The 26,440-nt window shown below is 37.3% G+C and overlaps 1 protein-coding gene across 8 annotated transcripts in view; it reads left to right on the plus strand.

Annotated features, from left to right (window-relative positions):
* Window positions 1-26,440, plus strand: part of CBLB (Cbl proto-oncogene B) — a 210,177-nt gene that overhangs the window by 107,003 nt on the left and 76,734 nt on the right. For all 8 annotated transcript variants that reach the window (XM_020897518.2, XM_020897522.2, XM_020897523.2 and 5 more), the window contains 5 exons: window positions 3,231-3,387; window positions 9,822-9,943; window positions 12,937-13,074; window positions 16,463-16,550; window positions 19,117-19,248. In XM_020897518.2, the coding sequence (XP_020753177.1) occupies window positions 3,231-3,387; window positions 9,822-9,943; window positions 12,937-13,074; window positions 16,463-16,550; window positions 19,117-19,248 (637 nt within the window). The remainder of the gene's footprint in view (window positions 1-3,230; window positions 3,388-9,821; window positions 9,944-12,936; window positions 13,075-16,462; window positions 16,551-19,116; window positions 19,249-26,440) is intronic.

The raw sequence follows: 26,440 nt of genomic DNA on the forward strand, positions 1-26,440 counted from the left end.
TGAGGATAAATATATTATCTGCCTACCACTGTTACTATGAGAAACTCAGTACTTAATTTGGAGATTGGCAGATAGTAAGTCAACAGTAAATGGCAGCTCTCATTTTTATTCCTATTGGAAGTCTAAAGATCCTGAACTCATATTATTATTATAGTGAGATCTAACATTATTATATTACCCATTGGTCTTTTATTCAGTTCTTTGTGGATTGATGGCTACTTCTGCTTTTCATGGGATTTTAAAGTTAATTCAATTTGTAATTAAAATGATTTATAATTGTAAGTAGCAACAGAACAGATTTAATGGTGAGAGCTGGAATGGTGAAAGCTTGAAGCTTGGTTGGCCCTTTTATCTTCTATTCCTTTTCTCTCTCTGCCTCTTTTGTCTTCCTAGATCTCTGCGGGTACACTGAAGTTTCCATGTATCTGTAAAACAATAATTTGCCATTAATATTCTCTCTCACCAGCTCATCTCTAGGGGAAGAGGTGGTAGAAACCACCACTCTGTGGTCTTGCTACAGTTTAGTAAAGGTGTGAACAGTCATCCTCTGCCTTTCTCCCTGCCCCCACAAACCTCAGGAAAGAATGTGGTGGCAGCTTGAAATCCTCTTTAGAAAGCCTAGATCCTTAGTGCGGCACTGTTAGAGCTGTTTTTAAAGAAACCATTGTACTCTATTTCTCTCCTTCCTACCATGGATGTTTGGCTCAGCTGATCAAAGGAAGGGTCTCTGTTGTATATACTTTTATATGTAGTGAGTTAACCAAATAAGGCCCTTTCTTTTTCTTTCCTGTTACTACCCTTAACTAAGGTTCTGATGAATTCCTGTTTGTACTTTACACTTATCACAAAGGAGCTTGGGAAGGTCTTATTTGCACAAGTACTGTGGAAATGTAACTTGCCCCTTTGTAAATTGTTGTTCCAAAGTAGTAAGTTAGACTACAGTGTTAGATGTTTGTACATTTTTTAATAATTCACTGTGTGAAATCACTGGGTGTTCAAAAGAGTTATGATCTGCATGCACCTTAAATACTGGAAGGAGGATAATTTTTTTATGATAATTGATATCAAACATTGTCTTATTTGGACAATCAATTTGTTTTTTATACTATATACACAAGACAGAATTCTCTTAACATTTCCGTACAAAAGAGAAAACACATACCCTTCTTAAATCAGTAGTTTTTTGTTTACTATTTAAAAATTTTTGAATATTATGGTTCATGCCCCTTTTGTGTATTAAATATTTGAAACTTTAATTTGGAGAAGAAAACTGCTTCTTAGGCACTGCTTTCGAGTTAATTGTAATGAAGTTGGACATAATTGCATACTTACACTTCACTGTAAATAAAAAGCCGCCTAATATTATCAGAAGTTTTCACTGTTACTTTAAAACAGCAGCGTCTTGTTAACCTTAATCAGAACCTGACGTGTGTTTCTTCTAAATGGCTTCTGATGTGGTGTCTCTCTTCAGTTCTCTGTGGTTTCCTGTTTTTTTCATACATGGAGCAAAGCCTTTTGATGTATTCAGCCTCATTTTTTTTAATGGCATATCAAACATAAACTTTCTTATATACACAATATAGCATTGTTCGGCTGTCTCAGCACTCATTTATTCATCTTGCCACAGACCATTCCTTCGCTGGAATTCCTCCAGCACTTCCTTAATACCCCTTCTGTAGACTTTAGCATTACAGATTTATTTCCACCCTGAAAGTGTGTGTGCTTCAAGGGCGGAGGTAGCATCTTGTCTTTCCATAATGGTGTTTGTCCACAGAGCCTTAGCAATTAATAGGTACAATAGATCAGCGACTTTCAAAGTGTTGTCCCCAGCAACATCAGCGTCACTTGGAGTGTGTTAAGATCGTAAGTCCCACGGCTCCACCCCAGTCATACTGAGTCAGAACATCTTGGGTTGATCAGTTCTGTGCTTACAAGCCTTTCAGTGATTCTGATGCATGCTCAAGTTTGGCAGCCACTGCAGGGGATAGTTAATGAATACGAACCTTTTACCTTTATGGTGTTGCTTCACTGGAAGGATTAGTATCACGCGGGGCCAACCAATTTAGTCCATTCTGCTTGAGTCTTAATTCTCAACAGATATTAGTAAAGAAAAATTTGTATTTAAATATTTGCAATCTTACAAGAGATTATAGCTTTTATAGCCATCCTGTTATGAAAACTGGTCTTCCCTGGTGGCTCAGATGGTAAAGAACCCGCCTGCCAGTACAGGGGATGTGGGTTCAATCCCTGGGCCAGGAAGATCCCCTGGAGAAGGAAATGGCAATCCACTGCAGTATTCTTGCCTGGGAAACCCCATGGACAGAGGAGTCTGGTAGGCTTCCGTCCATGGGGCTGCAAAAGAGTCAGACTCAGTGACTAAACACAACAATTATGAAAACTGCAGCTTAAAATTTTCAACAAATGAATGATTGCTTTCTTCCACTTGTTCAGAAATAGGCATTTAACATTCCAAAAGGAGGAAAAGTAAAGAACAAATAATGGATGTTATTCATTTTCATGGTGGACAGGAGGTGGGTGAATGTTGGAAACTGGTCAGGCAGAGAATGGGTTGGGAGACTTTCCCCTGGGTACCGTTCTATCCTCTTCAAAATTTTTGAACCGTGTATGTGTATTACATAAAAAATGTTGATACAAGGGTTTTAATAAGATTAAGTTGATAAATGAGTGTTGAATAAATAACTTTCCATGTGATAGCCAGTTGGCTTGGTTAAAAATTATTGAAATTTCCCTTTGCATTAGTATGAAAGGTTAAATAAAGTGGTTTTCCACCTCTGTGGAACATGTCAGGATGTTGGTAGAAATGTCTTAATGACTTTCTGCCTGAACTTCCTTATGCAGTGAACAAGGAATTCTTGCTATTATGTGAACACATCATCCTGTTATTACTTTAAGAAAATAAAGGAAGAGCTCAGACATACAGGACTTTGATCTAATACTGTCTTTGGAAGCGTTTTTAGAAATATCTTGATAGTCAAGGACTGTTTGAGAGAAAAATTGATCTGCATTTTTGTCACATTCTTAGCAAATGGAAAATAATCCATTTAGCAAAACCCATTACATATGTTCTGAATTATAAACAGTATTCTCAACTATTTGTCTTTTAGTACAAATACAATTATATTAATGTTATGATTGAATTGTGCTGTTTCAGTGGAAGGTATGTCTTAAATGACACTTGATTCAATTACTTTTTTTTTTGTCTTGCACAGAACGATCGTACCATGGAAAGTATTCAGACAGTGCCTTCATGAGGTGCATCAGATTAGCTCTGGCCTGGAAGCAATGGCTCTAAAATCAACAATTGACTTGACTTGTAATGATTACATTTCGGTTTTTGAATTTGATATTTTTACCAGACTGTTCCAGGTAAGCTTTGTATTTGCTTCATCCTGCCCCTTCTTCTCCTTCTCTCCCTGCTCTGCGTATGTGTATTTTGCACATTCGTGCATAATGTACAAATATATGGGAAATAGTCTCATTTTTGGTAGTCTCCCATTTAAAAGCAGACTTCCCTTGTGGCCCAGCTGGAAAAGAATCTGCCTGCAATATGGGAGACCTTGGTTTGATCCCTGGGTTAGGAAGATCCCCTGAGAGATCCCTAAGATCCCCTAAGAGAAGGGAAAGGCTACCCGCTCCAGTATTCTGGCCTGGAGAATTCCAGGGACTATACAGTCCATGGGGTTTCAAAGAGTCGGACACGACTGAGCGACTTTCACGTCACTTCATTTAAAAGCAAGCTGTTGGTCATTGCTCTAAGTTTAGAGTTTAAGTCTGGGATATCTGGTGTTCTGAGCCCGGAAGTTGCTTATTAGCTTTGAGAAGATTGATGTAAAGGAGCTTTGCTCCATAAAAAGTCCCTGTTTATCTTCTCACTTTGCTGATCGTTCTAGCCCAGTAACTGACAGAATGCAAGTCTCACAGGTGGGCATTTGCTGAGGTGTGTCTCAACAGCTCTCTTTGCCTCCCACATCCATTAGATGAAAAGGGAAATAGTAAGCTTTGGAATAAATAGCAAACTTAACCTCTTCTGTATCAGAGATTACTGTGATGGATACCAATTCCACAGCTAGCTTTGCTCTTTCAACCATATGTTACAAACATTCTTCAACGTCAGTAATTATTTTCATCAGTGTAATTTTCAGCTTTCAGTTCCTACAGAATATTCCATCAAAATAGTCTGTTATTAATTTAGCATATCTCTCATTTGGGAAATTTAGGTTTTCCTGGTTTTTTCCCTAATATCAGTGACTTTGAGATTAACCTTCTTGTCCTATTCATTGTTTTTGTTTTTGAACCATTCTTTTATAATTGTCTTCGCATAGCTATTCAGAAGTAGGTATCATATAATAAAAGCTGGGTATCATCATTTTGTGCTTTTGTATGTGTAGACAGAATTACCCTAAACATGAAGACTTGCAATTTGCTTTGAATTTGCCTCTGCCATTAAATTGCATATCATCTCTGAGATTCAAGTGGTCACAAAATGAGAATCCCACCTAAAATCCCTGTGATTCTAATAATATAAATTATATAGCAAGTGAGGTTTAATTGATCAAAAATGAGGCTTGCTTATATTCCAACACAGTTTTTCTTTCTTTTTTTATTTTAGTCTGCAGTCTAAGATTTATTCTGTTTGAAACATACTTTCAGCAAATGTTAGAGTATAATATTGGTTTTCGTGTTTCTCATGTTGTAAGAATCTTGCTTCTCTGATTTATGACTCTGCTTGGTACTTGCCTGCAAGGATCGGGTAACTGATTTATGTAAGAAAACAAGATTACATGGCATTAACTTTTAATTTATAAGAGAACCCATTAACAGAGGGCAAACTAACTCTTGTCGACAATACTTATAGAATAAATTTTACTTTATTACAGCTTTATAATCATAATTCTACCTAGACATACAGAATAGAAAATTAGATAAGTGACTGCAGAAAGTATGCTTTTGGTTGTTTTCAATTTGCAGTAGTTTCATGATTATTCCTTTGGTATATGTATGCTGTCAGTTAATGTTTTTCCAACAACTTTAAGATACATTTTAGGAAAAGGTTGTGTTATCTGATACTGATTATTTTATAACGGAACTTCTTTCTTTAAAAGTTTCTGATAATTTTACAGATACTTACTGAACATGATACCAAGACATTCTAATAGTAGGTACTCTGCTTCTTCTCCTTGGGAAGGAAGAAAACTAAGTTTTGTGTTTTTTTTCCCATACATTAAACCTATTTATTCATTCTAGAAAGAGTGTATTTTTTGTGGGGAGCCTGGATGACTTTCAGTCAGAATGTTAAGTACTGGAATGCCTCAGAATTATATATCAGAAGTATGATGGCAACTTAATGGTGGTTAAACACTTACCCAAACAGCTGCTTAATATGTACACATATTTTCTTATAAGCTGTTTCACTTTAAAACAACCAAGTAATCTTAAGACTCTAAGGTGCATATATCTTATTTATGCTCCAGGGGATGGGAGAGGAAAAGAATCTTTTAAGTAGAGCTACTGTGAAAAATATTAGGTAACAAAACAGTACCAGTGGACCAAAGTATACCTGGTGTCTTTGAAAACCTGTGCTTACAGAAGTGGCTAAAGAACTCTTGTTAGCCCTTGTGTTTTTCTAAGATTCTTTACCTCTCCTCATTTCATTATGCTTATACTGTAATCATGTATGTGTTCTAAAATACAAAAAAATTGGTTCTGTGTACAGATAGTGGATGTATTAACTTTTACTGATCTTTTATTTTTGTATAACTTTAAAAATCGAGTAATATTTTCCTCCTATAATTGTGTATCCTATATGAAAAATGTAAGTTTTGTGGTTAGTATAACTGCATGGACATATATTCTGCTCTGCCTGTGATACAGATGGTTAAGTGGTTGTGCATTCTTCTAGCTTTAAACTGTTGGGGATGGAGTATTTAGCAGAGTGGTATCTGAAAGTGGGCAAAGGACACCCTCAAGATTGGGGTTTGTTCTAGAGATCTAGCATCAGGCTTGAAGGACGTGTCAGTTGGGGTAAGGGGATGCAGTGGAGACTTGTCTAGGACGTGAAAGAAGAAGCTGGAGGATTCTGGCCTCCCCTTCTTCCTCTCCCCCCTCGTCCTGGTGTTTTGCCAGAACTTGAACCGCGCTGAGTCCCTGGGAAGATCTTGCACTGGCTGTGTTCCTCCGTCGGCCTGTTACCTTATCCGTCTACCCTCCAGGTAGTTCAGAGGTGTTGGGACTGGCAAGTGCTCAAGTCCCAGATTGGAAATGTGGGGCTTTTACATTCTTCTTTGCTCTCCCTGGGGCTGCTGCCCCGTCCTCCTTCCATTTCCCGTTCTCTTCTGTAAGAGAAGGCTGGGGCAATAAATGGGATGGGTAAGGTGGCAGGATAAGAAATGAGTAATTTGGAGCTATATACTAGTGACTATGGAATATACAGCATTGTGGAATAGGGAGAAAAAGAGGTGGAGGAAGTCATCTGTGGCAGTGAGGATTAAGAGAGCATCTGGGCAGACCAGCCAAGGTCCTGCTCCCAGGTTAGACTATAAGTCAGTACACAAGTGTTCCTGAACATGGTGGCCTTTGAGAGAATGGAGGGACTCGTCTTCTTAACATACTTCATTAGTTTCTGTAGTCATTTAAGCATCTCCAAATAGGGGCATCTCTGGTGGCTCAGTGGTGAAGAATCCACTTGCCAGTGCAGGAGCCACGGGTTCGATCCCTGATCTGGGAAGGTCACACATGCCAGGGAGCAATTGAGCTCATGCCCCACAACTGTTGAGTCTGTGCGTCCCAGCCAGAGAAGCTGTCATGATGAGCAGCCTGCGCGCTGCAACTGGGGAGTAGTGCCCACTCGCCGCAACTAGAGGAGAGCGCACCCAGCAGTGAAGACCCAGCACAGCCAAAAATGAATAAATAATTTTAAAAAGAGAAGCTCCAAATAATTTTGTGTTTGGTGTGTGAAAAAAGATTTCCTACAATCTAACAACAAGTTGCAAAAGTAATCACTCTTCAAAGCACTTTATTTTGCCTTCTCTAAGAGTTGGACTGTGAAGAAAGCTGAGTACCGAAAAATTGATGCTTTTGAACTGTGGTGTTGGAGAAGACTCTTGAGAGTCCCTTGGACTGCAAGGAGATCCAACCAGTCCATCCTAAAGGAGATCAGTCCTGAGTGTTCATTGGAGGGACTGATGCTGAAGCCTGAAACTCCAATACTTTGGCCACCTCATGTGAAGAGCTGACTCATTGGAAAGGACCCTGATGCTGGGAGGGGTTGGGGCAGGAGGAGAAGGGGACGACAGAGGGTGAGATGGCTGGATGGCATCACTGACTCGATGAACATGAGTCTGAGTAAACTCTGGGAATTGGTGATGGACAGGGAGGCCTGGCGTGTTGTGATTCATGGGTCACAAAGAGTCGGACACGACTGAGTGACTGAACTGAACTGAAGCCATTCTTTGGCAACATACTTTGAACACGCACACACAAAATACAAAACTACCACGTGTTTCTGACTGTGGGTTTCATTCTCAAGAAAAATAGTGCACAGACTTCCTATGAAGTATATATATTTGTAGTTAGAAGCTAGCCCTTAGAATTATTACTAAGAAATGGTTGCTACGTAGTACAGCATTTGGCTCAAAACTCCACTTGTATTTGGTGTGTGCATTGGCTGTCTATAAAGTTCAGCACTGTTTTTAATAAAACAGCTTTCATTAATTTGTGTGGATTCTAATGGAAATGACCCAAATATTTTATGTTCTTTTCAGCCTTGTCCTATATAGATGAGGCAGCAAAACAAAACTCATTGACTCTAATAGTTAATATTCAGTTTTTTTTAAACACATGCTAATATTCTTCCAAGTATTGTTTTTGTAATTTTTAGTCATCCCTTAAAGAGAAAATTAAAAACATTTTTTTTTCAAGTACATAAACAGCACCTCTCATAAGGGTGTTCTCCGGAGCTCATTTTTCCCCAATTAGGTATTTTAGTGTGATGGGGAAATACTCTGAAGATTTTTCTTGTTATTTTGGCAAAGGTTAAACTCTTCATTACTAAATCATTCTTAAATCATTCTTTCCCTTGTTATCCTCCTCTCAAGGGATATAATCCTTAAAGAATTCCGCCTTGTAAATTTGAAGCTTTCTTAACAATAACAAGGAACAAGTCTCAAAACAAACAAAAGTAGGAGCCCTCCACCAGTAATGGAGTCTAGGATAACTGTTTCAACAACTTTCACTTGGCAACACAGAATACTTTTTTTTTTTTCTTTTATGTAGAAGATTTGAGTTAATAATTTGGCACATTAGATAGAGTATGATGCCAATTCCTTGGGATAAATGTAACTTCAGCCTTAAAGATACAACAGAGATGATTCATTAAATGCCCTCAAGCAAAGTTGTTTATTACTGGCTGCCTTTTTTCCCTTGCATGATAATTGGAGGGACAACTAATCCCATTAGACAGAGCGATAACAAACCGTGTGTGTGTGTGTGTGTGTGTGTGTGTGTGTGTGTGTGTGTGTGTGTGTGTGTTTCTGTGAAGGATTTCTACAGGATTCACCTCTAAACTGAACCTTTTCTGATTTTCTAATTGTCCAAGGATGAGATGTTAGAATTGTAGTGTGTTACCATGGGAGTCTGACGCTGAAGCTGAAACTCCAGTACTTTGGCCGCCTCATGCGAAGAGCTGGCTCACTGGAAAAGACCCTGATGCTGGGAGGGATTGGGGGCAGGAGGAGAAGGGGACGACAGAGGGTGAGATGGCTGGATGGCATCACTGACTCGATGGGCATGAGTTTGAGTAAACTCTGGGAGTTGGTGATGGACAGGGAGGCCTGGCGTGCTGCGATTCATGGGGTCGCGAAGAGTCGGACATGACTGAACAACTGAACTAACTGACTGACTGACCGACCATGGGAGTGAAGGCTTCGTAGGCACGTCCGCCATCAGATACGCTGCTCACGGCAGCTCTCCTGGTCGCTCCGCCTGGTGCTGCTTCAGTGCTGGCCTCCCTTTGGGGAGCGAGACAGCCATGTTCCTGTTCTTATGTAGCATCAGGGTCAGTGTGTAGACTTTGCCAAATCACTTCCATTCCATGATAGCCTTTTGTTCTAGAAAATGTGATGTCTAAGTGTTAGAGTAGTGAATAAAACAGACGCGCAGGGATGTGGGGCATGAGATGAGAAGTAGTGATTTTGGTCTGAGAAGGCTCTGTTGAGGAAGAGAGTTTTGAAGAGGAGGGAGTGAAACAACATGTGTACGTGAAGAGTTCAGGGGTCAGCAGATTCAAAGGCTGTGAGGTGAGAGAGTGTAATTACGTTTACGCCAGCAGTACTGTGATCCGCGGATCTAGAGGAAGGGCGGGAGGTGAGAGGCTCACAGCACATGGGATGCAGGGGAACTGGGTCTCAACCCCGTAAGGTCCTTCTAGGCCGTTTATCAGAACTTTGGCTTTTAGTCAGAGTTAGAGAGTTTTGAATCAAAGAGTGATGTGGTTTATGTTTCAAAATGATCACAACTGCTGTCTTGGGAATAGAATATGTGGAGAAGAGATTATGTGGTTTTCCTTTTTGCTTTCAATATTTTTTTTCCTAAAATCTGTTTTCTGCATAATTATATTTCTCCAAAATGAAAGTAAGTAGTTTTATGTTTGCTTTTGGATAATATAAGTTGACCTAAGCCACGTAAACTTATATTCACTTTTAAAATATTCAGGAGAATTTTAGTATGTGTATTAAATAATGGCTTGGTGCATAAATGATAGTTGATACTCTCTAGGTAATCTTTTAATTTATTTATACTTTTAGCCTTGGGGCTCTATTTTACGGAATTGGAATTTCTTAGCTGTAACACATCCGGGTTACATGGCATTTCTCACATATGATGAAGTGAAAGCACGGCTACAGAAATACAGCACCAAGCCCGGAAGGTAAGACTTTGGCAGTAATATTATGTGATATATGGAAAGATGGAAAGTCCTCAGTGGTTCATTCCTAAGTAAATCAGTTATACACATTGGGTTAAGGGGAGGGAAATGCTAACAGACAAAAACAGTGCTTCCTAATTCAGTTATTCAAATTGGTATGCTATGCTTGTTCTGAAACTTAATGTTCATAAAGTGAAAGAGGATATGGTAATATGTAATTTGATGAATTTAGAGAATAAGTCTCAGAGTTTAAAATTGGAATAAGATATTAGCATATTAACTCTTTTCATGACATGTGTTTGTGTACAAAATTGTATATTTGAATACTTGAATACTGTGCTAATGACAAATCAGTTTCATATTCATTATTTTAGGGTATTTTTCAAGACATTCAGTTTGGTTCTATGATAATCACATAATTACATATAAATACATATTAATGTATATAAGTACATATAAGTGTATAGATACATGATAAATGTGTAGTAAGTTCATAAACATATAAACCCATTGCTAGCGATCCAAACCAGTGTCATGTCCTGAGAACTTCTTCCATAGTCCCTCGTGGCTGCTGTTGAAATTGAATGAAACTCACAGAGCTTAGCTGTGTGATCAGCGTCTCTGGCTTTGTATAAGAGAGCAGAGCTTATTAATGGCATATCTGGGATCAGAAAATCTCTCTCCCCTGGTGCAGACATTTTCCCCACAGCCAGTCTAGAAATGCACCAGGCACATAGTAGGCATTTGTGCTGTGGCATGCAGTGTGCTGGGTATGATGGTCATGACAGTGAGACTGCCCTTTCTCAACTTACAGCATTTAGTAGGAGACACCATCCCACTGTCCATGAGAGCCCTGATGTTCATATAGGGGTCATTGCATTTTAGAAGTTTGGTATTTTTCAGGTCTACCTTTTTCTTCTAATATCGTTTTTATTTGATTTTTAGTGCAAGTGTCATTTGTCCTTTAAGAAAGTCTTTTCAAGCAGTCAGTTATTGATGATTTCTTATCCCTCTTTACCATAATGGAAAAATTTTCACCTCTTATATTTCTAAGAATTTTTATTGTATATTAGAAGGCGGTTGTAGGTACAGAAAACAGTGTGGCTCCTGTGGAGTCGTAGGTTTAGACTGAGAACTGGTTCTCATTGTGACTGCAAGAGCAGGTCAGTTATTGTCCACATTGACAATGGCTTAGGTAAGTCATTTTGTCTCAGGGATCTCTCATAACCAAATTTTTCCATAACTTTTGCTGTCTTGATTGGCATCAAAGTATCATCTTGTTCCTGGAGTATGATTTGAAAGATACAATACCATTGGAATCATTCTGTCATGCAGATTTAACACAGAAGTCATTTGGGAAATTATCTCCAGTTCTAAAAAAAAATAATAAAGTGAGTCTTCTTGTGTTCTCTTGTTCAAGATCGTGGAGATAATTGATGACCGTGTTGGAAGTATTAATAAAAGCCAGAACTCATCACTATTTGAATAGAGCTTTTAAGATAGTGCTCTCCGAAAGGATGTCTTCTTTTCCTTCCCTTCCTGTCTGCTATCAGTTATTTCTTCTAAGTTTTCGTTGAAGGTGAAATGATCAGTTTGTGGCAAACCCTTATATGTACGTGTGATAGGGTGTTTAAAATGTATTTAGGAAAATTCGGTGAACAACCAAATGATTTTAATAAATATTTGCTGGAGTGGTCCTTTCTCTTGGGAAATGGTTCATCTCTTTGGCTTCATGGTAAAGAAAATAGTTGGGTATATTTCAAGGACATTTCAGTTCTTAAGGTTGTACTTTATTTGGATCCAGCTGACAGTCATGTCTGTGTGGGATTATTCTGGATGATCATGATTAAGGATGCTAAGTGAGAGGTTGATACTTATTTTTCAGCTTTCTAGGAGAATGTTTTTAGACTTCTTGAAAAGTCCTTTCCAACAGTTCCAAAACCAATATGAAAATCACTTCTTCCTTTCTGTAAAGAGCCCAGTTTTCTGCAAAGATGAAACCACATTGCAGTATTTGATACCCAAATTAAGTAAATCTAATGACTGTATCTGTTACATATGCTAAATTATCTGTTAAAGTTTTTATTACAGTACTTGTTTAATCAATAACTAATGTAGATTAACAGATGCTTATTTCTTCCACATACATATAGCTATCAGGGTACTCAAATATAGCTTAAGTTGGCCTACTTTCGATCTGCTTAAGATGTTAGAAAATCCAGATATGGATATCATGAATAAGACTGAGTGTAATACACTTAAATTCAGGGAAATGATGTATAATGTGGTAAGTAGATAAGATAATTAGCTAATATTAGTAAACAGTAATGAATTTAAAACCAAGTCAGTGTCTTCTGACATTGTCATTAATTTGTTTTATATTTTAGAACTATTTTTATTTCCTATCACAAGACATTGAACTTGACAGGATTCGACAGAGCATGAACTTACCTAGTTTGCTTTCCCATTAATATAGTTCAGCTCTTTGATCTTTTGTTTAAACATCAATGGCTGTAATACTTGAAAGAAAAGTATTATTTTTAAACAAGTTATTAACAACTAAAAGTGCGTAATTTTAAGATGACAAAATAATGTATTGAATTCCATAGTAGACTGGCTCAATTTCTGTCTGAGCTAGCCAAATTAATTTTTACTTATTTTATTTTTGCTTTCCAAAAATGTCACAGCTGTTTCACACCACCAGCACTTTTATGCAGAGCAAACCTCTAATGCTGATGGTGGTAAATTATTTGATAGTTTACAACTTCGACTATTTTTTCACAGAACTCCAAGGATATTTAAATGGAATTATTATCATTATTTCTTTTGCAGATCAGTAAATGGAGAAGGAGAATAGTGTAAAATAAGTTTGAAGATAGAAATCCTAAATGATTTTGTTTATTCTTTTGCTTACGAAAAATCTCACAATTGTTTGATAGTGGTTAGCGAGCAGACATTTTGAAAGTGTTTAAACATACTATTCTTTCGTTTCACAGCTACATTTTCCGCTTAAGCTGCACCAGGCTGGGGCAGTGGGCCATTGGCTATGTGACAGGGGACGGCAATATCTTACAGACCATACCGCACAACAAGCCCTTGTTTCAAGCCCTGATTGATGGAAGCAGGGAAGGATTGTGAGTATGAGACCTCGGGGGTTGGAGTGTTTCTTGTTCACAGATGTGGAAGATAGAGGCTCCTTTTGGTGGTGGGAATGGACAGTGAGGCTGATGGTCTGACTGGTTTTTATTTTAAAACTAAGAAATGGATGATCCTTAGATTTTATTGTTCATTTCTTAGTCAATTTAAATAACTTAATTATTTGATTTTTTTTTTTTTTTGGCATGGTCTTCACAACCTTCAGATCTGAATAGTTCCTTACAAATGTTAGAAAATACTATGCAGTTGGAGAATGGACGCAGCGGAACGATTATTTGATTGTTCCCTATCTAGCTCTGCTCCTGTGCTCCCAATTTGTACTCTCAGTATAGGGTCTTTTAATCCTGCTGTTGGGATCATGGGCAGATTCTGATAGGCTCTGTTCTTGGACTGTCAGTAGAGTTGCAACGAATCTCCCTTTGTGGGATTTCCACACACAGCTCACAAAAGCATCCCACCCCAAAGAGCCATCCATCTGCTCTTCTGCCTCAGAAAAATACAACTGGCTGCTAAAGGGGCCTGGAACTTCATTCCCCTGGGGAGCACTGTGCTCCTGTCTCCAAAACACGCCTGCCTTCTCGCCCACCCTCCTCTTTCGCTTCCTCTCTTTGTCCTTTTTTTTTTTTAATTAAAGCATAAGTGAGGTACAATGTTAAATGTTACAGGTGACCAGTATGATGATTCATAGTTTTTAAAGGTTATGCTCCATTTGCTATCGTTGTTGCTCAGTCACTCGGTCACATCTGACTCTTTCCATGGATTGCAGCATGCCAGGCTTCCCTGTCCTTCACTGTCTCCCAAAGTTTGCGCAAACTCATGTCCATTGAGTCAGTGATGCCATTCAAACAGTTCATCCTCTGTCGTCCCCTTTTCCTCCTGCCCTCAATCTTTCCCAGCCTCAGAGTCTTTTCCAGTGAGTCAGCTCTTTGCATCAGGGGCCAAAGTATTGGAGCTTCAGCTTCAGCATCTGTCCTTCCAATGAGTTTTCAAGATTGATTTCCTTTAGGATTTATTGGTTTGATCTCCTTGCTGTCCAAGGGACTCTTAAGAGTCTTTTATAGCACTTCAGTTCGAAAGTGCCCATTTTTTGGTGCTCATTCGGCTCCATTTATAGTTACTGTAAAATATTGACTATATTCCTGTGATAGAAACCTGAGAGGGGGAAGTCTACCAGAAAGAGAAAATAGTTTCCAGTAGCAAAATTTTCCTTTGCCAAAGAACAGAAAAAAGAAAAAGTGATGGGCTACATGTGAATGGATAGAAGTTGTGAATTTTAAGAAATAGTTATGTAAGAATGAATGGCAAACTGGTACTAAAAGTCTGTATTTCTCCTTTTTTAATTACAAATTTGCTCTTCTGTTGTTTATATCTTACCTCTAGTGCATCAAGGATTCATATCTGTGGCTTTCTATCCACTATAACAGGATTTTTGTTTTGAAGAAAAATGTACTTCAGAGTTTTAATTTATAAAAAGAGATCACGAGTGGGCAAATCTGTGAATGGACTGATTTTGATATATCTTATTTATATTGTGGGCTTTTCTGGTGGCCCAGAGGTAAAGGGTCTGTCTGCCAATACAGGAGACCTGGGTTTGATCCCTGGGTCCAGAAAATGCCCTGGAGAAGGAAATGGCAACCCACTGCAGTATTCTTGCTTGGTAAATTCCATGGTCAGAGGAGCCTGGCCGGCTACAATCCATGCAGTTGCAAAGAGTCAGACGTGAAACACCAGCAACAACAAAAGATCAGTGAAAACACAGGATATTATCTGGTCCAACTGTTTCCAACCGTTAGGGTCATTTGTCCTTTCGTTATAGTTAATCTGATATTGTGCGACATAAGTGATAAAGACGTTTACTTTGATAACTAGCCAAGATTCCTTATTCCTCTAATGCCATTGAAAGGGACTCAGCAACAGCAATATTGAAGACCATAATCATTGAATTGCTCCTATACAGAATTTTTAAACCTTTTCTCTAGCAAAATTATTGTCATTTTGTAATCTTTCATTTCTGAATTCTCCCTAGAATTCAACATTCTTGAAGTGTGGTGAACAAGTATAAAAAGAAAGCTACCAACTTTTGCTTATCACTCCTATAATGTTTGTAGCATTTTACCCTATCCCTATAATGACACTAAAATTTGTATCATAGTCATATGTAGTCAACTCCTTTTCCTAAATCTTAAAAACACAACAACAGCAACAACAAAGCCACTCACTGATTTCCTCCTTACCATATGAGAATTGTCTGTCCTCTAGGTTTATTTTTCCTGGTTTTCTTTTAGAATTTTAAACACTAACATATTTATAGACTATTTATGGATAAATATTTTTTGTTACTTCACATAATAACGTTAGTATAGTTTTGCTCTTTATTCACCACTGTACTATTATGTTCTTAAGTTACCATTCAAGAATCTAGAACAAAAAGTTGCTAAATAAAAATCACCTGTAACTTAATGAATTGATGAAATCCAGCAGTAATATTACTCATTTCCTAATCTAATATAGGTGCTTACCAACATGATCAGCTTCATTTTTTTAAATGGATTTCTGAATAACGAAGCACTGGTTTAGCACAGCAAGATGGCATGATAACTTTTAGTTCTTATTTTAATTCTCTCTAGTAATGGAACCTTATGCTTATAAACCATTCTGTAGGTAGCTTCATTTGAAGTAAATGAAACATAGAGTTGTAACCTTTGTTTATATGCACATGTGTATATGTGCCAGGGTAAATGGAAGGTGAAACAGAAAGAAAGGGGATGGGAAACTAGAGAAAGAAAATGCCACAAAGATGTTTGGATAACTTTTATGAGAAAATTGTGGGCTTTAATTCTATTTTTGTTTCCTAGTGGTACTAAGCATAGTGTAAAATGTAACATTAATTGTGCTTCATGTGAAAGACATAATAATTGCAAATAGACGTATATTCTGAGTATTTTGGAATAGAACATGAGTAACCAGTGGAAGTATCAGTCACTTGGTCATGGCTGACTCTTGTGACGCCCATGTACTGTAGCTTGCCAGGCTCCATAGCATTCTCCAGGCAAGAATACTGGAGTGGGTTGCCATTTCCTTCTCCAAAACATATAGTAAAGCTGTTTAATTGAAAGTGATTGCTTAATGGCTGAGTCCATATTCATTATATATTTCTTTAATTAAAAAATTTTGCTAGATTTTGAATTTCCTAAAAATAACTTGTAGTATTATGGAAACAGTGATAGAATAAATTCTTGATGTAAGATACCTAGAAAGGAGACATCTAAATGTGCGTTTGAATATAGAAGAATCTGATTACATAACCTTAAAGGCAATTAAGACTTGTATATAGTTATGTAAATAAAATTACTCTTTATAATCCAGCTATCTTTATCCTGATGGGAGGAGTTATAATCCTGATTTAACTGGACTATGTGAACCTACACCCCATGATCATATAAAAGTTACACAGGTAAGGACAATTTCTGGAGACATACTTAAAATTAATAAGTATTTGTGATGCCTTTGAAATAACATTCTTAGTAATTGGTAAAGTCATGTACAGATATTTAATGCAAAATATATTTAAGGAATTTTAAGAGTGTTTGAAAAGAAATTACAGAACTTTATTTTTTCGATAAAAATCTCTTGTTAATATTTCTGCTTCCAATATAATACTGACATTTCTGTGGGGAAATAGATAAACCTGCAGGTAGACAGATCGATAGGAAAGTAGAGATATTTAGCTTTAGAAAACTTCAGGGAAGATTCGAATAATTGTATGCGTTAGTTTTTAGAGTCAAGTGGATAACTGAAACCTATTGGAGACAATAATTGTATTCTTGTAAATCCACTGTTGGCACCCTCATAGATTATGACTTGGGGGTGGGGGTAACTTGGTAAAGTCTTTCTTGAGGGTGGTATTCAGTAGTTACCAAAACCTAAACATGTTTGACTCTAGATTCCATATACATATCACTTGAATATACACACAAAGATCTGTACCCCAGGGTGTTCACTTTAGCATTGTTCTTAAAAATGAAATATTACAGTATACCAAATATCTATATTCAATCAGAGGTTAAATACCATAGCACACTCACACTTCATTATCCTGTAAAGTCTTTAGCAAGAGGAAGGCAGCTCTGGACACCCACACGGGAACCTCTGCATCTTGTTATGTAAAAATGTTATGTAAAGCTTAATTATGTAACATTTGACTTTGTAAAATGACATTATGTAACTTCAGTTTTATAAAGAAAAATTACCATTTGTGAACATGTGAATGCACTTTAAAAAAATAAAAATGAAAAACGCTAACTTGGCAACAGTCTTTGAGAGAGAACTTCCAATATTTTATTTTAAATGTAGCTGAGTTTTAAAAAATTTTATAATTTGGATATTTTGTGCTTTGTATAATAATAAAACTCTAATAAAACCAAATGATAAGTTTTAGAGAAAACAGTAGGTAATTTTTCATTTCTACTTCTTTAGATTTCAGTGGTCTTGATATTTAAAACATACTTGTTGACATGTGTACTCTTTGGGGCAGTTTTAAAAACTTAATATATGAAAGCCATTTTAAAACTTATGTACTGATTCTGTGTTTTCTAATATATGTAGAAAGACACAGGAGACAATTCCTTATAAAGCCATTGTTTAAAAGTTGTTTTAAAATTCATATTCAGGAGTAGTATCTTTCTCTTAAACTACTCATAAATATTTGAGTAGCTTACCTCTTAGGTTGCATTGCCTTCTGCAAGTGTGATTTTATCTTAATTTTTTTAATAATTGTAGATTGGTCCATTGAATTGCATAACCAGTATACAGGCTACACTCTATAGGGTCGCAAAGAGTCAGGCACGACTGAAGTGATTGAGGACACACAGATACTTACTTATTATTTTAGGGATTTCAGTGAGATATAGGATACTTTGGACTTCTTTTCCATGTTGATCTACTCTTTCCCTTAATTTATTTTAAAAATTATATAGTCACACATATACCATGGTAGACAGAATTTATATATGAATGAGTGAGTATATGTGTGTGTGTATCTATGTGTTTATACATATGCATTTTTTCTCACTGAGATTGTAAGAGCTTTCACTAGGCTAGGGATTAAATATTGTCATTTATTCATCCTGTCAAAGGCCATGTATGTAGTACATACTTACTAGACTAACACATTGCCTTATTTAAACAAATTTTTGTTTCAATAACTCCTTTTCTTTGTATGCCTATTAAGTAACACTCTCTGTTCATACTTCTTTATACTTACCAATATATCTGAATCTTTATTGTGACAGAGTTCTTTTCATTATTTGAATACTGAGAATTTAACTATGCCAAAAAGCATCTAACTAGTGAATAAAGAGAATAGATTTTTAATGAAACAATTTTTGATAGCTGAAATGATTAGGTTTTTGATCATGTTAGACTGGGAAAAGAGTATGCAAATAGGGGTTTAGTATAGAATTTGAGGAAAATAATTTATACTACTGAGCCTCAGGATTTTTTTAAATTCAGTGTATCTTCTTATACTTTGGAGATTATATGACATAATAAATGTGGACATCAGTACATAGCATGCAGAAAGCCCTTGGCAAATTTTCCGTCCTGAAATTTCTGAAATAGATGTCTAAGAAGTAAAATTGTCAGCTGTATTGCAATTTTGACATTAAAATTAGATGAGTATGTGGTATTTACAGAGAAAAGTATTGTTTTTTATTGCATTTAAGACCATACGTTTGTCTCTTAAATCACCCTGTTGATGCAGGTACCTTACTAAAGGAACAGTACAAAATGTTAAATAATCCAAAGTATTAAAAAAGCTTATGCAGTTGCAGATAAAATCTTTTAAATTTTATAAACCAAATTGTGACTACCAATTTAAAATATATCTTAAATGGCAGTTTGATCTGACAGGGTCAGGTGTGAGGAATTTACTGTAAGTCATGGTATTTAAGAAAATTCAGTATTATCAGTTCATGCAAAAAAATACATTAAGGTTGCCTTTTGTGCTCCCCCAATTCCAGGAACAATATGAGTTATACTGTGAGATGGGTTCCACTTTCCAGCTCTGTAAGATCTGTGCTGAGAACGACAAGGACGTCAAGATCGAGCCTTGTGGGCACCTGATGTGCACCTCTTGTCTCACCGCCTGGCAGGTATAGTCAAGATTTCACTGGTTACGTTGATGTCTTCCTTGTACTCCCTATGACTATGTCTTTTTTCAGTTTTCTTCATCTTTAAGGATTCAAAAATCACACGTGTCTGTTTGAATGGTTGTCTTTTTAAAAACCCCATGTTTGAGTTTTTTGCGTACACGATTTGACGCTTTGTTGGGTTTTCATGCTTTCTTTGTGCTGTGCTGTGCCTAGTCGTCAGCCGTGTCCGACTCTTTGTGACCCCGTGAACTGCAGCCCACCAGGCTCCTCTGTCCATGGGGATGCTCCAGCCAAGAATACTGGAGCGGGTTGCCATGCCCTCCTCCGGGGGGTCTTTCCAACCCACGGCTTGTACCGGCTCTCCCGCATTGCAGGCGGACTCTTCACCACCTGAGCCACCAGGGAAGCCCAAGAATTCTGGAGTGGGTGGCCTGTCCCTTCTCCAGGGGATGTTCCCAGCCCAGGAATCGAACTGGGGCCTCCTGCACTGCAAGTGGATTCTTTACCAGCTGAGCTATCAGGGAAGCCCAAGAATTCTGGAGTGGGTGGCCTGTCCCTTCTCCAGGGGATGTTCCCAGCCCAGGAATCGAACTGGGGCCTCCTGCACTGCAAGTGGATTCTTTACCAGCTGAGCTTCCAAAGAAGCCCTTTTCTTTCACTATTATTTAATATATAAAATTAATATAACTTAATCTTACAGTATTAATCATAAGTAGTTCTGCTTCTATAACACTTGATTTCAGAATATCACTTACCAATGTTGCAAACTAACCATATTTATTTATTGTAGCTCAGATTCTATTTATAGTAGATCAGATTCTCAAGCATAGTAAACCCTAGTAGATAAATCTTACGTTGATGTTTCAACACTTCTCTTGAGAAGGGTATGGCTCCTGTCTCACGTATGTCTCCCAATTGCTCTGTAAGGCTAAAACAGGAGCATCAGACAGAAAGTTTCCCAAATGTCTTTAGTTCCCATAGTCACTAAATTTTCCAGTTTACAGCAACAGAATCTAAGGCAAGCTGCCTTCCATTCTGTAGGCATTCAATAAATATAAATTGATTTGATGTTTTAGAATACGACCTAGAAAATAATTGGTTTCCCCAAGGGCTTCTTTAAAATATTTCTTGATCTATAATAAAGGTTAGAGATTTTAAAATAGATCTTTGGACAGATTTCTAGTTTTGAGTATTGGAGGATTCACAGAATATTTTGCTCAAACACTTTTTTAACTACTGTGTTTTAACACAGTCAGTATTGAAGTCAGTATTGTTGATCGGATTTAGAAAACAAATCATTAAACTTCCAAGCCTTTAAAAAAATTTGCAATTGAGCGTTATCATGAGCATCCGTATTCCTGAACCTTCTCTCCAGCCCAGAACCTGTGTATTTCCCCAGGAAGGATGGCCTCAGGGGATCCGGACAGGGCAGTGCAAACTCATAGGAGTATTGATGTTTGTTGAGCTCATTACTTGATGATAGAATATTAATGATTTTCACATCCTTATGAAGAGGGCCTCTTTCTACCTTTGGGAGACTTTTAAAAATGGATGAAGAAAAAGAGGAAGAACTAGGAAGTGAATTACAGTTGATTTACATTTACAGAGCCACGTCTGAGCTCCCAGACATCTTTCCTTCGTTGGTAAAGATTTCAACCTCCCTACATGGCTCTCTTTCAGCATGCATTTGATCTCTATTTTACCTGAGGTTTTCCTTGCTCTCATTTCCCTTTATCCCTTTATGATGCTTGTGAATTTTGTGTAGTGCAGGGGGAGGTCGGAGGAAAAGCAACGCCCCGTATGGCATCAGCAGATTCTCAGCATACAGTTAGTTGACTGCTGTTATGTTAGCAAACAATAGTTCTGCAGACATTGCAGTGCCTTTTTTTAAAAAACAAATGTTTCAATAACTTTAGTTACACAGGTAGAAGGCAAAACTGTCAACTTGCAAATGGATTTCAAATATATCAGTAGAAAATATCATAGAGATGTTATTGACTCAGTGCCTGGCTGACAGGGAGGGAACCGCTTTAAGATTATTTGCTTTACCTGAAACCCTTTAAGCATTTCAGGGCGAGTATTAAGCTGACAGAGGCCGGATATGTCTGTCAAGCCCTTTAGATTGAGTTACGTTCTCAGGGCAGCAGTAGGGTTCTTACAGGTGTGAAGGAAGTCCAAGTTTGCTGTTCTTCCTGAAGAAAGCCAGAATTTTAGGCTGGTACAGACTCCCCGTACTCTGCCTCCACAGATGGCCGGCGTACTTCAGCCCCTTCTCTGGGGTCCTGGGCTTGGAGCATAGAAATACAGACCTATTGCAGGACCTAGTGTCTTCATCTTGAAACTTATGTAGCGTTTGGAAGTTCAGAGGAAGTTCCCACTATGTTGGCGGAAACCTTTGGTTAGTAAAGATGATCACTTATAGGGTCATACAAAATAGCTGTTTGCCGTGTGGCTCAGAGTAAGTGACAGAGTAGAGCTGAATGTAAAACAGAGAGGTTTTACTTATTTTAGTTTCTGTATTCTTCTTAAAAGAGATTAAGCTTTTAGAACTCCAGGGCCAGTGATATGTGTTTACTGTAGTGAGTCTGTGCACTGCTTGCAATAGATTGATGATGTGCCAGGACACAGGGGTATTTCCAGGTTGTCATGGCTGTGTTACTAATCCTTCGCCCTTTACATCACCACAGCTTTTCTGTATTTTGTTCTGTAGTCTCCAAATGGTACAGCTCCTCTTGCTTGTAGCTAATCAGTTACTTGATTCTCTTTGTGATTTTTCATATAGCTCTAATGGCCTTATATTAAGGTAGGTTCAGTCAATTTGTAATTGTTAATATTTGAAATTTTTTCTCTTTTTTTAAACTCTTTAGTACTTCTTAGTTTTACTTTTAGAAATTGAAGAAGTACATAAATTGTCAAGTGCTAAAAATTGTCTCTGAGTAAAATTTTAGGAGCAGCTATGTGAAAAGTAGTAATAAAGTAGTAGTTAAGTTGTAAAAAACAAAATTGACAAATTCAAAAGTGCTTAGAAAGTTGAAATAATCAAAGTAAATCACCCATGTCCCTAGTGAATAATATTATTATCCTAATATAATCATAGAATTTTGTATATAGGTTAATGAAAAATATGCAAAGGCAGTATTTTAGCATCTTTAAAATTCTTCCCACACAGGATGGTTAATGATAAGTATTTTTCTGATACATTTTTGTATATGTCTGTGTTATCTGCATGTTGTTCTTGTTTAGTCTTATAGTGAAAAGGGAAAGTCTTTCGGTCATGTCCAACTCTTTGCGACCCCATGGACTATATGGTCCATCGAATTCTCCAGGCCAGACTACTGGAGTGGGTAGCCTTTCCCTTCTCTAGGGGATCTTCTCAACCCAGGGATCGAACCACATCGCAGGCGGAGTCTTTACTAGCTGAGCCACAAGGGAAGCCACGTTGCAGCCCCGTGAACTGTAGCCTGCCAGACTCCTCGTCCATGGGATTTCCTAGGGAAGAATACTGGAGTGGGTTGCCATGTCCTCCTCCAGGGGATCTTCCCAACCTAGGATTGAACCAGTGTCTGTTACGTCTCTTGCTTTGGCAGGCAGATTCTTAACGACTAGCATCACCTGGGATGCCCAGAACTAAGATGACAACAAGGTAAAATACATTGAAGATCAATTGTCTAAAAGCCTTTGTAGTGTCTCAGTTCTGTCCATTTCTCTTCTGAAATGTATCTGTAGTCTTTTCAAAGACTCTTTAGCATGCGCAAGATCTGTGAATGAATTCTAAGAATTTCAAGCTTCAGCTTCATTTGTTCCATTCACTAGCTGCTGAGTAATTCCCTTCAACACTTCACATTTTGTTTTTTTGCACTTTTTTATATTGCTGGCAATATTATTGGTACTAAACCTATAGCCAGGAAGACCAAGTTTCTATTTATTGCTTTTTTAACACCAGTAGACATGCACGGGGATCTCTGGTTCAAGTTTTCTCTACTCCGAAGAGAACTGTTGTTGGGTCAGCATTTGAGAATTTCAAAGTGATATTCAATAGTCTGTATCTCAATGGGAATTTAGTCATTTAAGAAGCTTCAACTTGTGAACGTTTCCACTTTTGGATAACCTGAATGTTTCTACATGTACATATAGATTTCACTCAGTGCCTCTTCCTGCCAACCAAAAAATCTGTTTTGACAGCTTTCATAGTTTTGTATGGACTGCAGTATTTGACAATCTTTTAAACACATTATTGCAAAATACCCCTGTTATTTAATAGAAACAAAGGTCTTATACAGTGAATCTAGTTAAAACAGTTAACAAACATCAGCTGTACTAAATCCTCACATGAGTTAGCTGCTCACTGAATTTAACCTAATTGATTGTCAAAATGAGGACAAATGAACACAAGCATGGGACTTTTCTATAGTTCTATACTGTGCTGTCAAACATTGTATATAAGCTTGTAGATGTAATTGGAAATGTTATGTGTACATAACATTATGTACATGTTATGTGTGCATGTTATGAGTACATGTAGTAATTATGTGTCTTTTTTTTTTTTTTTTAACTTTTTCCTTATTCAAAATGGTAAAGGGCTAGAATGTGTTTTGTGACTTTAAAGGCAGGATTTTTGTTTCTCTATACTTGTTTGTTTTTTCTATGAGAGAAAAAATTGAGTTTTCAGACTTAATTGTGCACAAGAATAATTTGATATCCCATAACTTGCTTGGTACAAGCTGACACGGAATGACATCCATCATTCTCTAGTATCTCAAATCCATTGTTATTTATTTAGGAAACAATCTTTGAGCATCTTCTCTGTCCCAGGTTCTGTACTAAAGACCCAGTCCACAAGAAGTTAAAATTAAATCTAAAAATTTTATGGAGGGGCACAGTACTAATAATCACTTGAAATGAATATCCTGTTATCTTTCAAATTTAATTATGGATGGGAAATATTTTTGTTCCTTTCTGCTACTTTGGTTGAGTGTACTGACATGAAAAGGATTTTAAAAGCTGCGTGTCTGCCAAGAAGCTCTGATAAATCAGTCAGAGTCCAATAGGAAATATTAAACCCAGACCATAAAACATGTTGTGTTCAACCATTGTGCGTCTTTAGCAAGTCGTTCTTCACTAACTTTTCCCTCCACTTGATGCCCTACTTTGGTTTAATTGAAATTCATTGGAGACTTAAAGTTTATGTAATTAATGGAAATCTAAGACATGCACAGTAGAAGTGTCAGTCAGTTGTTTCAAGCTGCAAGTGGTTCCTCTAATTGCTGTCATAATGGCCCATTAGTCATGCCTCCAAAGAGGTGTCAGATACTTTTTTCTCCTTCTGAAACATCTGTGTTATTTAATAAATTGAATAAGCAAGCCTGAGTTTGCCCAGAATACTAAGTAAGCTTGAGTAATCACCTCTCTAGAGGCATTCTTTGAAGCAGTATCACTGTGGGTGAGGCATTTCTATTCTGTCCTTGGCAATGAAACTTGGGAGAGTTTTCTTTCACCTCCACACCGTTCCACGAACATTAACAAAACATTTTCTTCTTTACCCTGAACTCCTCCATGTCTTCTTTTTTGTCATAGCACATTATGTGGAAGTGATGTCGTAGGGTTACTACATAAGGTGTCAACTAAGGAACTGTTTTTATTCGATTACACCTTTCAGGAATGTAGAAAATATCTTCTGAGCTCATGAACAGGAGAGACTGTAAACCATGTTCTTCAGATTTTCCTTCCAAAATAAAAAATGGATATATGTATATGCCAGCTGGATATGCAGCCTTGATTTTAATTACTGCCAAGGACTTTAATTCAGTTAAAAATAAAATTATTTTTTTCTTCTAGTTATTCCTCCTGCATATTTTTTCAAAATAATTTGGAGGAAAGATATTGGAATATTCAAAATGCTTCATACAAAGTCAATAGATGAAAGTTGATAAGCTCTGATTTTAACATGACATGTGATTAAAGAGGTTTACATATGTCCCATATTTAGAGAGCATTATTGGGGAAGAAATAGGTAAGTGAGAGGTGAGAAGTCAGCTCAGAGGACCACATTCAAGGCACTAAGAAATAATCTTTTAATATATCTTCCTTCAAAAGCAACCAGGCTTCAAATTTCTAGCTTCAGTGAAACTTCGTAGACTTAGTACTATAAGTACTTAGGACATGATAAAATGCTGAAACTCCTCTTTCACTTTGAGAGTCATGTAATGGCTGTGGTATGTTTCCTCAGCTATCTTACCTCTTTGCTTTTGTTCCTGAGACTATTTTTGTAGTAATTATAGCAACCAGGATTTTCATTGCACTTGGAAATCTTTGAATTAATTTTTCTTACTTTACCTTTCAGATATCCCTTAAAATGTGCATTCTTTCATGATACCCAACAAATAAGATGAAATGGCTTACCCAGTGTCACACAGCTGGAATTTGTGGGTGTAGGATTCTAGTCCAAGCCTCCTGATCAGAATGTCTGTGCTTCTTTCCTGATTCACTGTGTCCATGGGCCTCCCAAATTAAAACAAGAAGGGTCTAGATTCATCAATGTCATTTCCCCTTGCCCTGTCATAAAAGAACATCAAAACTAAAGATCTCTCTCTCTGTTACTTCTAATATCATCATTAATTGATCTCATTTATTCTTTTTGTTTGTTTTTTAATTTATTTTTTCATTGAAGGATAATTGCTTTACAGAATTATGCTGTTTTCTGTCAGACCTCAACATGAATCAGCCATAGGTGTACATATACCCCTCCCTTTTGAACCTCCCTCCCGTCTCCCTCCCCATCCCACCCCTCTAGGTTGATACAGAACCCCTGTGTGAGTTTCCTGAGACATACAGAAAATTCCCGTAGGCTGTCTATTTTACATATGATAATATAAGCTTCCATGTTACTCTTTCCATCCATCTCACCCTCTCCTCCCCTCTCCCCATGTCCATAAGTCTGTTCTCTATACTTTTTTCTCCATTGCTGCCCTGTGAATAAATTCTTCAGTACCATTTTTCTCTATTCCATATATGTGCGTTAGAATATAATATTTATCTTTCTCTTTCTGACTCACTTCACTCTGTATAATAGGTTCTAGGTTTATCCACCTCATCAGAACTGACTCAAGTGTGTTCCTTTTTATGGCTGAGTAATATCCCATTGTGTGTATGTACCACGACTTCTGTATCTGTTCATATATTGATGGACATCTAG

Source organism: Odocoileus virginianus, chromosome 25 (genome assembly GCF_023699985.2).
Source record: "Odocoileus virginianus isolate 20LAN1187 ecotype Illinois chromosome 25, Ovbor_1.2, whole genome shotgun sequence".
Lineage (NCBI taxonomy): Eukaryota > Metazoa > Chordata > Mammalia > Artiodactyla > Cervidae > Odocoileus > Odocoileus virginianus.